The sequence below is a fragment of the Neomonachus schauinslandi genome, chromosome 3 (assembly GCF_002201575.2).
Source record: "Neomonachus schauinslandi chromosome 3, ASM220157v2, whole genome shotgun sequence".
NCBI classification, from domain to species: Eukaryota; Metazoa; Chordata; class Mammalia; order Carnivora; family Phocidae; genus Neomonachus; species Neomonachus schauinslandi.
Window position 1 is genome coordinate 142,012,219 of NC_058405.1, and position 13,577 is coordinate 142,025,795.

Genomic DNA, 13,577 nt, shown 5'->3' on the forward strand with positions numbered 1-13,577 from the left:
AACTAGACACTAATTTTAAAACATGAATATATGATATGAAGTAGCAATAAGTGATTACAAAGAAACATAACATAGGGAAAAAGGATAGAGAATAATCTGGACTACTATTCAGATATAGTAGAAGAAATTGATGTCTTTAGACATAATATTATGGGCCCTGGAGTCACAAAGAGCCAGATTCAAATCATCCCATCCCAAATAAACATATGGAGTAGACTGATAAACAAATGCAGTTTCAAAAGGTTACTAGCCTTTTCTTTCACTTGCTTTCCTTTTCTGATGAGAATGACACCCTATGCCCCTTCTATTCAGGAAATTTGGAGATTCCATTCTTTGCAAGGCTTTGAACTCAGGTGTCAGTGCTGGGATTCCCCCACCCACCCTAACCTTCAATTTATGTATTACTTCCTCAAGACTATGACATTGGAGGGAAGTAATGTCTTGAGGTTAATGCTGAATGTTGATGAGGAAACAGGCTGAAGTAAAATCAGATGAGACTTGGACTTAAAGAAACATTTCTTGGGCTGGTGATAAAATTCTACAATGGGATAAGATACTGAGATGGCATTTTTTCTCCTGTCCTATAGGTACTTCTGACTTAGCTCCAAATGGAATCTGTCATTTCCACCTTCAAATTGCCTCTCAAATATATTGTTCTTTGTGTTCCATCATCTCCTCCTTGCTACCCAAGGTTAAGACCAGTTGTTTTGGTCTTTGTTGCTATAGTATCCCATCCCAAGCCAATGCCCATGGTCCAGCCACTAGTATTTTTTTAATGTGGATATTACAATGGTCTTTTCCCCAGTCTGCCTCCAACCTTTATCCTACTCTCCCCAGAATGATTTTCTCACGTATTTGATCCTATCCTTTTTCTACGTAACCTCCACTGATGAGTCTTCACTGTCACCAGAGACAAAGCTCTAACCCCCGGACATCTGAGTATTAGAAACAGGATTCACCATATACATCCACAATTGTTTAAGGAATAACAAAAAAGAACCTTTCACTCAGAAATCTCTCTTTAGCTGGATATGATGCATGAACAGGTACTCTCCAGATTTTTATTAAAGTGGTCAAATTGGAAAGAAATAATGCCCCAGCCTACCAGCATCTTTTGTGACTCAAATTTATCAAATTGCCTAGCTTTCTGCTGGGCAAGATCAGGAATAACAAGAGGCATTTACAGGGAGGGAAGGCTTTAAGTAGAAACAGAGAGCCAAAGAAAAAAATTCCAAGAGGAGATTTGGCAAAAGTGTCATAAGTTAAACTCATGACTCTAGAAGGAGGAAAAAAAAAAAAAAAGTGACAACAAACTCCACTTTATTGACAATTCCACAAGGGCCAGATAAGACGTAAAAATTATCTGGTGACTAGGCACTCCCATGAGCCCTGAGTTGGCAGAGATCAAGGCTAAATTCAGAGAAGTGTCTTTGACCATGATAATGATGGTGAGTATGATAAGGTCTAGCAGCTTTGTTAACAAAAAAAATTGACTGAAGGAGATGGAATTGCCTATCATGAACAAGAGAGATCAAGGACAGACATATTATCTGTTTCAAATATTTTAATGACTCTTATACACAAGATGGGACATATTTATTTTGTATTACTACAAAAGAGAACATTGACTCTAAAAATTACAAGGAGGCAAAAGTCAACTTACAAGTTCTGCCTGCAGTTCATGCCTTGCACAAAGGCATTTGGCCAAAGGGGCAGATATATTTGCAATCTAGCCAGTATACCTACCTTGACATGCTGGTGGCCTTGGGCAGAATCAGCCCAGAAAGAAGGGCACCTTTATATGTTAGCACAAAAAAGGCGCCTTTTCTAATACGCACAAGGCATAGTGACCCTAAGCTCAAGAATGACTAGCAGTATTAGCCAGTAATGGCAGACACTGACATAGAGTACCCAAGCAAAGGCTGAGAGTTCATCCATGAGTAGGGCCACACCTACACTCCACCACAGGGGGGAAATTAAGCTCAATGCCCTCTAAAGTTATTTCCAGATTGATTTCTCTGTTGCCTTTTTTCACTTTATTATTCTATGAATTATCCTATGAATCTACGATCTCTCAAACACTCTCATACCTTTAACAATGTAATTCCTAAGGTCTGCTCTTTATGGGGAGAAAGATAAAGAAATGGTATCAAAGGCCAGCTTGGGCTTACCATTCATGCTCTTTTTCGATTCATATGCCAACAAGTTATTAGAAAAAAATAATTCCGTTCTAAGTTCTTCCAGAAGTTTTTCTGATACCATTATTAAATAAGATACTGCGCTGGTGATGGTAGCAGAACTGGGAAGCAACTTCAGCTCAAGTATTTCAAAAGATGCTGATCTATATTCAGAAGTAGATAGGGTTTCAGCAGTAACCAAAAGGAAAAGTATATTTTTATTAATGTGGTGATTCTTTTTTTTTTTTTTTAAGCTGGAAGTTTATACCTTCTGACACCCTACACTCATTTCTCCCATTCCCCACCTCCCACCTCTGGCAACCAATAATCTGTTCTCTATACCTATGTGTTCAGTTGGGTTTTTTTTTTTTTTTATGATTCCACATATAAGTGAGATCAGATGGTAATTTATCTTTCTCTGACATATTTCACTTAGCCAAATGCCCTCAAGGTCCATTCATGTTGTTACAAACGTCAAGAGTTCCTTCTTTTTAATGACCAGATAATATTCCACTGTGTGTGTGTCTACACACACACACACACATATACACACCACATTTTCTTTTCCATTCATCCACTGATGGACACTTAGGTTGCTTCCATGTCTTGGCTATTGTAAATTGTGCTGCAATGAACATGGGAGTGCAGCTATCTTTTTGACTTAATGTTTTTTTTCTCCTTTGGATAAATACCCAGAGTGGAATTGCTGGATCACATGGTATTTTTAAATATTTGAGGAACCTCCATACTTTTTCCACAGTGGCTGTACCAACTTACTTCCCACCAACAGTGCACAAGGGTTCCCTTCTCTCCACATCCTCACCAACACTTGTCTTTTTGATAATAGCCATTCCAACAGATATGAGGTAATGTATTTCACTGTGGTTTTGATTGGCATTTCCCTGATGATTAGTGATGTTGAGCACCTTTGCGTGCACCAGGTTGGCTATCTGTATATCTTCTTTGGGAAAATGGCTTTTCAGATCCTCTACCCATTTTTTAGTCCAACTATTAATTTTGCTATTCACTTTTAAAAGAAACTTATGGAAAAAATCCTTTAAAATGTACATATCTAGCTAGAATTATTCAAATCCTGCCTCATTTATCTAAGCACTATTTCCTAGTGAATTTATCATCATGTAGAATTTATTATGTAATTTATATTCCATTTAGACTCAGCAATGCATACAAGATATGATAAAATAATGGTCACACTGGACATGCAGAAAATATGTACCTTTCTGTTTTACTCTTTCATATATTTTTTCTTTCAAGGTGTGAATTGAATCTATTACATAATTTATGAAACAGACAGGCACAGCATTTTGACCATCTTTCTATGGCACTTCATGATATACAAGGTAGTTTCAAACTACAAAACTACACTGTGGAAGTGTAAGGAAGATTCTAAAGCTTTTCAAGTATCCCAGTGTTTGTTCAGTCCTTCGCACAAAATAGCAAACTTTTAAAATATATTTAACTAATATACATACTAAAATGGTTTTATACGCAAAAGATGCAGTTTTATAATTTTGCCTGTAGGAGGAGTGTTAGGCAGATAATAATTAGCCATTCTGCACAAATATATAAGAAAATTCTAAATTTGTTTTATGAAATGTTCTAATTTTTTGTTAAACTAAATATAATATTCAATAATATTTACAAATTTAGCGGGGGGAAAGGAGTCCTAGGACATAAAACTCTTCAATACAAAAAAAGCAAGCACATTCTTATCAGTTCCTCTGCCTTCCATCAGGTTTCTTCATGTACCAGTCTTTCTTCTAAGCCCTGTCTCTTCCTTCCTAATCCCTATTCCCTTGGCAGAATCATCTCTGCCAAAACAGATGACAAAGCTATGATAAAAAAAATTGACACCAACTTTGGATCAATACATGATGAGTAAACTACTGAGTGCAGCATAAACATCAATCTGCAAACTGGATTTAGACTTCCTCTAGTGTACATAGTTGGGAGCCTTCCCAGAAGCCACTTTGGCCTTTTTTATTTTCTCCCTAATAGAACCCAGATTCAGTTCAGGTATTTTCAGCCTTCAGGAAAAGGGGGTCCTAATTCCAGCCTATGGGAAGGGTCTTGAGAGAGTGATTGCTCCAGATTGGGCACACATTATAAGACAGTCAAACTGACAGGAGAAAATTTTAATCCTTGCTCAGTATTAAAACATGTTGGATCTCCCACATACACACACCTCTCCCTAACCCACTTAATTTGAATGAAGAAAGATCTAATCCACTGGCAACAATTTTATGATGATGGAAAGGATCAAATTTAAGATGAAGTCAAAACTAAGGAAGTCAAAGCAAATTAAAGAATTCCAAAGATATTATGGGTTACACACACACACATACACACCCCACTTGTATGTGCTTGCAAGCTTGCCTTCCTTCCCTCACTATTCTTCTGCTTATGCACAGAAAACCACGTTTGCCTCTGACTCTCCAAAACAGTCTAGTTCAAATACTTTTGAGTCCTCTGATCAAAATATCACCCTCTGAGATACCAGAGTTCTTGTATATACATCCCAATTACATTTATTTGAATCCCCAATAAACTAAAATCCACACAAGAGCAGGTAGTATAACTTATTCATCTTGCATTCTGCATAGTGCTCAACATGAAGCATTCTACAAGCGTTTCCTGACCTGAAAGATATATAGTAGTATCTACACAAAACTGTCCTGGATATTAAATCAATGAAACAAAATAATGTTATTAAGTTTTCCAATAAGTTTATTCAACTTTTAATGGTCTCATCCTAATAAGAACTTCAGACTTTTTTCCCCCACCAATCTTTGAAAATCTTCAGAGGGGAGGAATGATAGATATGAATTGTTTCTTTTCCTTTCAAATTACCTCTAAGTAAGCCAAAAGCCACAAAGGCACAAGATTAACTTCTCACTACAATTTTATTTTAGTCAGAAATTCCTCCTAAATTTTTCACGGTAGTTTCTCTTGAACCTCCATTGTAATAGATGCATTTTGGGGTGGCTGACCTTTTTGTTAAGAAAAAAATTTTAGGGGTGCTTGGGTGGCTCAGGAGGTTAAGGCTCTGCCTTCAGCTCAGGCTTATTATGCAATAGTCTTCATCATTTAAATTTACTACAAATTTGCACTGTGTGTTAGTGAGCTACATAGGAATAAAATCAGACAAACTGGGGTTGTGATTTTTGATAGCATCAACCCTCCTTCTCAGTCCACCCCCCATGGGAAAAATCAGTGTCAAAGGAAACAAAGGAATTTGGTCACCAAATCCAAAAAAACTAAAAAGAATTTTGCTAATCTTTCTATTAACTTTAGCAATGGCAAATTTCTATTTTCCTCAGCACAAACGTAAGCACCTTTCTTATTTAAGACATTGAATTTAAGCTACTGGCTTCTCTGAATTCATCTAAACCAACAGTTACGTGCTTAGTTTTGACCTAACCAGCAGGGGTCAGAGTCAGAACAAAAACCACCTAATGAAGGATTTCCATGGAAAGACATCAAACATTTAAGTGAGCAAAAATCAATTGCTTGCCAAACTGCAGAAATAATGTGTAAATAGCCAACATCTCAATGAAGATATCAAAAAATGTACAGCTCCCTTTGAAATGATTCCTAATAATTTTTAAAGTCTGAAAAAAGGTCTAAAGAAAATACTGACATTCTAATAAAAATAACACAATAGGGGCACCTGGGTGGCTCAGTTGGTTAAGCGACTGCCTTCGGCTCAGGTCATGATCCCAAGGTCCTGGGATCGAGTCCCACGTCGGGCTCCCTGCTCAGCGGGAAGCCTGCTTCTCCCTCTCCCACTCCCCCTGCTTGTGTTCCCGCTCTCGCTGTGTCTCTCTCTGTCAAATAAATAAATAAAAATTTAAAAAAAAAAAAAAATAACACAATAAAGAAAAAAACTTAAGTGATAATCCTGGAGTTGGCTATAGTAGGTTATGGAAGCACATAAAAAAGCTTTAGAGATTACAGGTAGTTTCCTCAATGTGGCTTAAGAACAAATACAGATTGTTATGTTTCCTTAAGTATGATTTTTTTTAAAAAAGATTTTATTTATTTATTTGACAGAGAGAGAGATAGCGAGAGCAGGAACACAAGCAGGGGGAGTGGGAGAGGGAGAAGCAGGCTTCCCACTGAGCAGGACCCTGGGATCATGACCTGAGCCAAAGGCAGAGGCTTAATGACTGAGCCACCCAGGTGCCCCTTGAAGTATGATTTTTTAATGGCAAAATTATATCCTGAAAATGACTTACTTGTAACATCAGTCTTTATTCCTGCAATCCTCAACAGTGGTTCAACCTTCTCATAATAGACCTGGGTAGCTTCTTTTTTGTGGCTTTGGGGGTTGAGAATTACTTTTAATGACTTTGGTCTATTTGAAAAACCTAAGAGGAAAACAAAGATAAAGTTATACAATCTTCATCAGCATTTTTTTCTTGCCCTTTAAAACCATACACTAAGTCCAGTTAGAATGTTACACATCTATTTAAATAGTATTTGCTGTTTTTATTTAAAATTCTTATAAGAGTATTCCCAAACATGGCAGTATTTTAAAACATTTACATTTTCCTAGCAGTTAAATAGGTATATCCCTCTTAAATCACGACTTATAACAAAGCATTTCATTTATGAAGGAAAATGTGGATGAAAGCAACTTTGTGAATATTATTAGGCAATGTTCATGTATATTTACCAAACCATAGATAATATATCAACTGTTCCATTAGCATTTATTTATGGGGGGGAAAAAAGCAATAAGCTGCAAAGAACATAAAGGTTTATTGCCTCTCCTAAGATAAATATGCTCATTATTAGAATTGGGCTCTCCAGTGACCCCAGGGCTACCCAGGCCTGACCTGTGGATGAGCCCAGGGTGGAGCAGAGTACATAGGGCTGGGTCAGGGCCAGCACCCAGAGCAATGCGTGTTGGGAGCTAAAAAGAGGGTTAGGTTGAAGTTCAAGCCTGAAAAAGGGGCCAGGGGAGAAAGGACTCTTCCCTGGGGAACTGGGAAAGAAAGCCTCTCTGCGGGGATTCGATGAGAGTGCTGCCTCACAGTTGGGGCTGTGATTTGATACTATAATTTTCTGGGCTTGCAAGATGCTTATCACTTAGAACCCAGTTGGAGCAGGTGCAAAGCAAATTTTCTGTTATGAAGGTGTAAGAGGGACAGAGGAGAGAAAAGAACGCTAACGACCATTTCTTTCAAGGTAAGCTGCTGTCATAGGGCCATGTTTCAAGGTTAAAAAAATAGTTACTAGCATCTGCTTTTAATAAAACCATTCCTAAAGCCAAATGGAAAAAAATCCATTCCACCAACGTCGGGTTTTGTGCCTCAAGCAGAGACAATATTTCATTTCTCATCATATTTGATAGAATACCATCCTCCAAGAGCACAGTTTTGAATCCAGGGAGAGTGCTGGATGAGGAAAAGATAGGACCATGCGGAATGGCCTAGAGCCTCTGTCCTTGTCCCTGTGCTTGTTATTTTGCTTGTTATTAGGCCTCTGGCAGTCTCCTTATCACCCAGTCTTAAAAATCTCAACACCTTGCTCAGTTCCTTTTGTCCTTCCAATTCCTCCATTCAAACAAGTGCCCAGATTCATGAGATGGTAACTCTGTTTCCATGCCTTCCATTCTGTCCTTCCTGGCGGTCCCACTCGGGCTCCTCCCAGGCCCCTGCACCACATCTCGGCATCTCTCTGTTCATGTTCCCTGACCTCCGCATCACACCTCCATCAGGCCTGCACCATCCAAGAGTGGCCAGGGCTCCCCACTGCCTGTGGCTGAGCCTGAACCCCTTAAAATGACACTCAGAGCCCTTCCCCAACCAACTCCAACCTATCCTCCCTTCTTCCTCTCTCATGTATATTCCACAAACATTTATTGAGCATTTGTGCTGAGTACCGGAGCAAAGCGATTAACATGTGGCTTGTGTTTTAAAGGAGGAAGATGAATCCAACACATAGAAACAGCACAAAATAGACTTGGTAACGGAGAGGCACCAATCACCTTGGGAGTGTATGAAAAGAGGCTAGTTAATTCTCACTAGGGATCAGGAAAAGGGAGTATTTGAGCAGGGCTTTCGGCTCCTGTGGTTTTCACTACTTAGAATTCCCTCCTTCCTCACACCTCTTACTCCCCACCCCTCTTAGCCAGTTGGCAGGAGCAGGGCAGGAGAGGAAATTCTAAGCAGAGACTAGCAGGAAGCTCAGTCAGTGCAGAGGTTTTTCTGTTCCATTTCTGCTTCCCCATCATGCTCTGGAACTACTGAATAACCTGCCAAATACCGGATATGCCAGGCTCTCCTTCTCAGGCAGTTTTGTTTTTGTTTTGTTTTTGTTTTTAATATTTTATTTATTTGAGAGAGAAAGAGACAGAGATAGCAACAGAGATAGCGAGAGAGAGCATGAGCAGGGAGGAGAGGGAGAAGCAGGCTCCCCTCAGAGCAGGGAGCCTGATGTGGGGCTCGATCCCAGGACCCTGAGATCACGACCTGAGCCGAAGGCAGATGCTTCACCGGCTGAGCCACCCAGGCGCCCCTCAGACAGTTTTTCTTTCTACTCCACCTTACCACCATTTCTGTGAAAATTCCGCTTTTTTTTTTTTTTTTTTAATGAAGTAGGCCCTGTGCCCAACATGGGGCTTGAACTCACAACCCTAAGATCAAGAGTCAGCATGCTCTAGGGACTGAGCCAGTCAGGTGCCCCAAATTCTGCCACTTTTTTTAAAGCTCACTTCAACACCACTTCCTCACTAAAGACTTCCCTAATCACCAACATAATTCACCTCTCTGGCTTCTCATTCCCACTTTATTCTGTGTGCCTCTATTAATTATTTTTATATCATTTATATTATAAAAAAAAACCTGATGAAAGACCCAATATCTTGGAACTCTTACTGCCAAACCGGGGACAATATGAAATGGAGTAAAGACTGTATCATACTAAGGGGGAGAAGGAAAAACTCTGTCTTATGGTAGAATGACGACTAATAAATATGGAAGAAACGACAGAGTTAGAAAATCACTCTTTTCACCCATTAATAGTGCATGCAGGCAAGAATCAGCAATGGATGGTAAAACCATCAGTGACAGTCAGTTAGGGAACAAAATACTTCCTTATTCTTAAACTCTGTCCCTCTTTGTTGTTCTCATTACAAAGGGTACAGGGGACGTTTACAATGGGAAATCTCGCAGACACTGCCTTAGTCAAGCGATCAGAGTTGACCATCGCCTTAATGTACAAATGGACACATACGCCTCAAGATACCTTGTGACGCGTGATACACAGCACCGAGAACACAGCCCTTCTGTGTAACCTGCCCAAGGTGCCTAGTGTGGATCAAACAATGATGAAACACTCCAATGGACCCTAGTTGAGGGGGTATTCACAAAATAAAAACTGCCATGCTGTCAAAGAAAGTTGAGGACCTAGTCCTGATTAAAGGAGGCTAAAGAGGACAACTGATGTGATGTATGATTCTGGGTCAGGTAAAAAACTGCCATAAAGGACAGGACTACTATCCTTTAACCAGGAAGGACTAAGCAGATAAATCTAGGGCTCACTTTCATTAAAACACAACAAAGACAAGAAACTTGTTCTAAACTTCAGAGGCCAAGACTCAGATTAAATATCCAAATTAAGTTTACCTTACCTGGCATATTTATTGAAAGACCCTGCTTCATTTCTTAGTCAGAGGCAGTCCCAGCGTGGAAAGTGTCTAGGTAGCAAATGGTAGTCCTCAAATGTTATCATGAAAACCAACTTATTTACCCCTCTTCCTATATCATGACTGTCAGGTAATAAAAATTTTTGGAAATAAGAAACAGTCATTTGGGGCTTATGAGGATAAGCACGTTGTCGTTGAAGGCTTATAGCCTTTAAATATACATGTATATATGTATTAAATATACATATAAAGGCTTATAGCCTTTAAATATACATGTATGCTACATGTCCCATTCAACCTTTGTGACACAATCCCCTTAGTCAGGAAAGAGCTAAAAGTATTCAAGATTTTCTAAAAAGATTTAAGCAAATTAATTTTATTCTTAAGCCTCAGTTACAACAATGGCAGTAGAAACTAAATAAATTAATCAGAATGTTCCATTCCTTAGACATCCTGATAAATTGAGCTCTTTTAAAACATAAATCAACAAAGCCAATTTTTCACCAGAGCATGTATTCATTTTCTCATTTATCTTTTCCTTTTCGGTGCTCTTAATTTGATGATTATGAAGCTAGAGTCTAAGTATAAAAAAATTAGATAGCAATTTGATACCTATTTAGAGATCAGAAGGGGGGATTTCTATTTAATAAAGCAAGATTTTTTTTAAGATGTTCATCATTGGGTAGAATAAAGAGATATAATTAGTAAGTCTCCAACCTCTCTTCTCTTAGGCTCCCTCCTCAAGCCTCTCTACTTTATTCAGCCCTTTGTACATACCATGCTCCCTCTACCAACTCTGCTCTGTCCGCCCACCTACACTTGCTGCCACCATAGCCACTTTGTCCAATTAACCTTTATTCTTTGTTTTGATCTCACCTCAGTCATTGCTTCCTTGGGAAAAATTTCTATGGGCTCCTTGGCTTTGCAACCTTAGCTAGGTCATTGCCCCCTAATCATTTGTTCCTACAGGTCCATACACATTCCAGTCTTAATTCTTACACTATTACAATTTTATATCTATTTATTATTTATATTCATATATTAGACTTGAAACTCTGAGGTTTTTCTCCATATTCTATCTTCTTAGTGTAGGACATATAATAGATGATCAAACATATGATTAATGAATAAAAGGGTAGTGTTAGCCTTCAGCCATATAGACAGTAATGGCATCCATTCATTTATTCACAAATAACTGCATGCATATTATTTGCCAGACAGGGTTCTAGAAGCTGAGGCTCTATCAGTGAACAAGCAAGCCTCTGCCTTCATGAAGCTTCCATTTTAATGGTAGGGGACAGAATTACTAAGAGAATTCAGAGTATGTTAAGTGGTAATAAGTTCTAAAGGTAAAATGAAACCTCATAGTGGGAGAGGAGGAACACAAAGATAGAAAATATGACTTCCTGGACAAGGAAAATCAGATCACTCACAGGCAATTAGAAGGACTTTGGCTTTTGTTCTGAGTGAGAGGAGAAGCATGGTGATTTTTGAGCAGCACAGCAACATAACCCTGGATGTTAAATGGATCACTCAAGCCTGTGTGTGGAAAGCAGATGCTGTAGGTATAAGAACAGACAAAGTAAGAACAGTTGCAATATTCCAGGCGGTAAATGACTGTGGTTGGATTAAGTGGAGATTATAAGAAAAGCTAGATTCCAGATGTATTTTGAAGGTAGAGCTGACAAGATCTGTCTACTCTTTAGATATGTTATATGAAAGAGAATAGCCAAAGAGTAGTCAAATTATGTCTGGATAAGGGGAAAGTGACAACACAAGAAGGGTTAAGAACTAGTGAAAAGTGAAAAATTGAGGTCTCCGGGTGGGGGGTGAAAAATTTTAGGAGTTGAGAGTAGATCGATTAAGTTAGAAAGACAGAAGCCAAGAGCCACATGAAGAGTAGGATGCTTCAAAGTGAGATTGAGTTTTTGGTTATAATAATAATAAAACCTGATGAATGTTATATTCATTAGAATCATCTGAAGGGCTTCTAAAAACACAGATTTCTGGGTCCCAGATTCAGGAGTTCTGGACTCAGTAATCCAGGGTCTGAAAATATATTTATAACAAGTTTTCAGGTGATGCTGCTGCTGTTGGTCCAGAGATCACACTTCGAGAACCACTTCCCTAAAAGTAGGATTATGAGAGGTGAATGAAGTGTAGGATCAAGATCTTTGAGGGAGAAGTAGCTAAAAATGGAAAGAACATGCACAAAAGCACACAGAATTATGGCCGCAGTAGTGGTTGTAGAGAAAGACCGCAAGACAAACTAGTATCTTCAAGGATTAAGAAGAATGAACCAGTAGTCTGCACAGGACCACAACAAGTAGCACTAAGCTAGTGGTGTCTAATGGACTGAGCTTCAAAAATGAGGATTTTTTTAAGAGAGGAAAGAAAATGGTCTCAAAATAGCAGTGAGAAGAAAGAAACATATCAAGACATTGACAACACCTCCAGGACCAGTGGTCTGAAATGTAGGACAGAGAAAACAGCCACGACAGGAGGGCTGTAGGGGAAGCTATAAACTCCTGGGAGAGCTGGGTCTCTCTACTAAAGCAAGAAGGCAAGGGAAATTTGGGGGAAGTAGTTGAAAATGTAGGAGATTTTGCTAATGATGGACTATTCATTCCACAGGGCAAACTAAAATAGTGTCTGGAGTTAAGAACAGTGGGGATGGTGTTGTGTTAGAGGGTACAGAGAGAGTCTTAAAGGAATGGCAGTACAACTGATGAAGGACCTTAGGGAGTAACATGGTATGAAAGAATTGTTTGCAGCAGTTGAGGTTGGAAACCTTGTGAGGGTGTGAGGAGTGGGGTCTTGCCCCAAGCACATAGAGCTCTAAGAACTTATCTTCCCTCCAGCCAATGCCAAAGCTGGGGAGGAGTAATGTTGCCTGGAACCAGAAGAGCTCCAAAGCCCGTCCCTCTCAGGAGACTAGCCAGTGTTCAAATCTACACCCAAGTCTGTGTGAGGCACTTGGTATACTCTTCACGAAGTGATCTCAGTGCAAATGTTCTGTATTTGAGAGTCACATGCCCTGTTGTCTTCTGTACAGACTGACACATTTTCATGGTACAAAATTCAAAATCTCTGTTTTCAGCTCATTCCTTGATACCCAGTTTCCCTCCTGGGGGATAACCACTGGTATCACTTTAAGAAATCTTCCAGAAGTAGTCTATGCATATATAAAAATGCATGTATTTGTTCTTTGGCTTTTTACATAGATGGCAGCATTCCTACCCACTATTCTCTATCTTGCTTTTTTTCCTTTTACTGTATTTTGGAGAGAATTTCATATCACTACATAGAGTATGATTCTCACTGTATTTAAAGCTGACTGGCATTTTTGTATGGATGAACCTCAATTTAAATGCCCTGGAGAGGCGCCTGGGTGGCTCAGTCGGTTAAGTGTCTGCCTTCAGCAGGGTCCCGGGATAGAGCCCTGCTTCGGGCTCCTTGCTCAGCGGGGAGCCTGCTTCTCTCTCTCCCTCTGCCTGCTGCTCCCCATGCTTGTGTGCACGTTCTCTCTTTCAAATAAATAAATAAAAATTTTTAAAAAATGTAATTAGTCCCCTGGAGATGTATACTTAGGTTGTTTCCAATCTTCCTTTACTGCAATGAATGTCATTTTGCATCTATTTGCACGTAACTGCAGGACAAACGTCCAGAAGTAGAATTACTGGATCAAGGGGTATGCACCCTTGAGAGTTTATCCTATTCCTAAA

General features: G+C 39.2%; 1 protein-coding gene across 1 annotated transcript in view; it reads right to left on the reverse strand.

Moving 5' to 3' along the window:
- CERKL (ceramide kinase like) overlaps positions 1–13,577 on the reverse strand; it is a 110,739-nt gene that overhangs the window by 21,946 nt on the left and 75,216 nt on the right. The window contains exon 3 of the mRNA XM_021703046.1: positions 6,437–6,568. Within this exon, the coding sequence (XP_021558721.1) occupies positions 6,437–6,568 (132 nt within the window). The remainder of the gene's footprint in view (positions 1–6,436; positions 6,569–13,577) is intronic.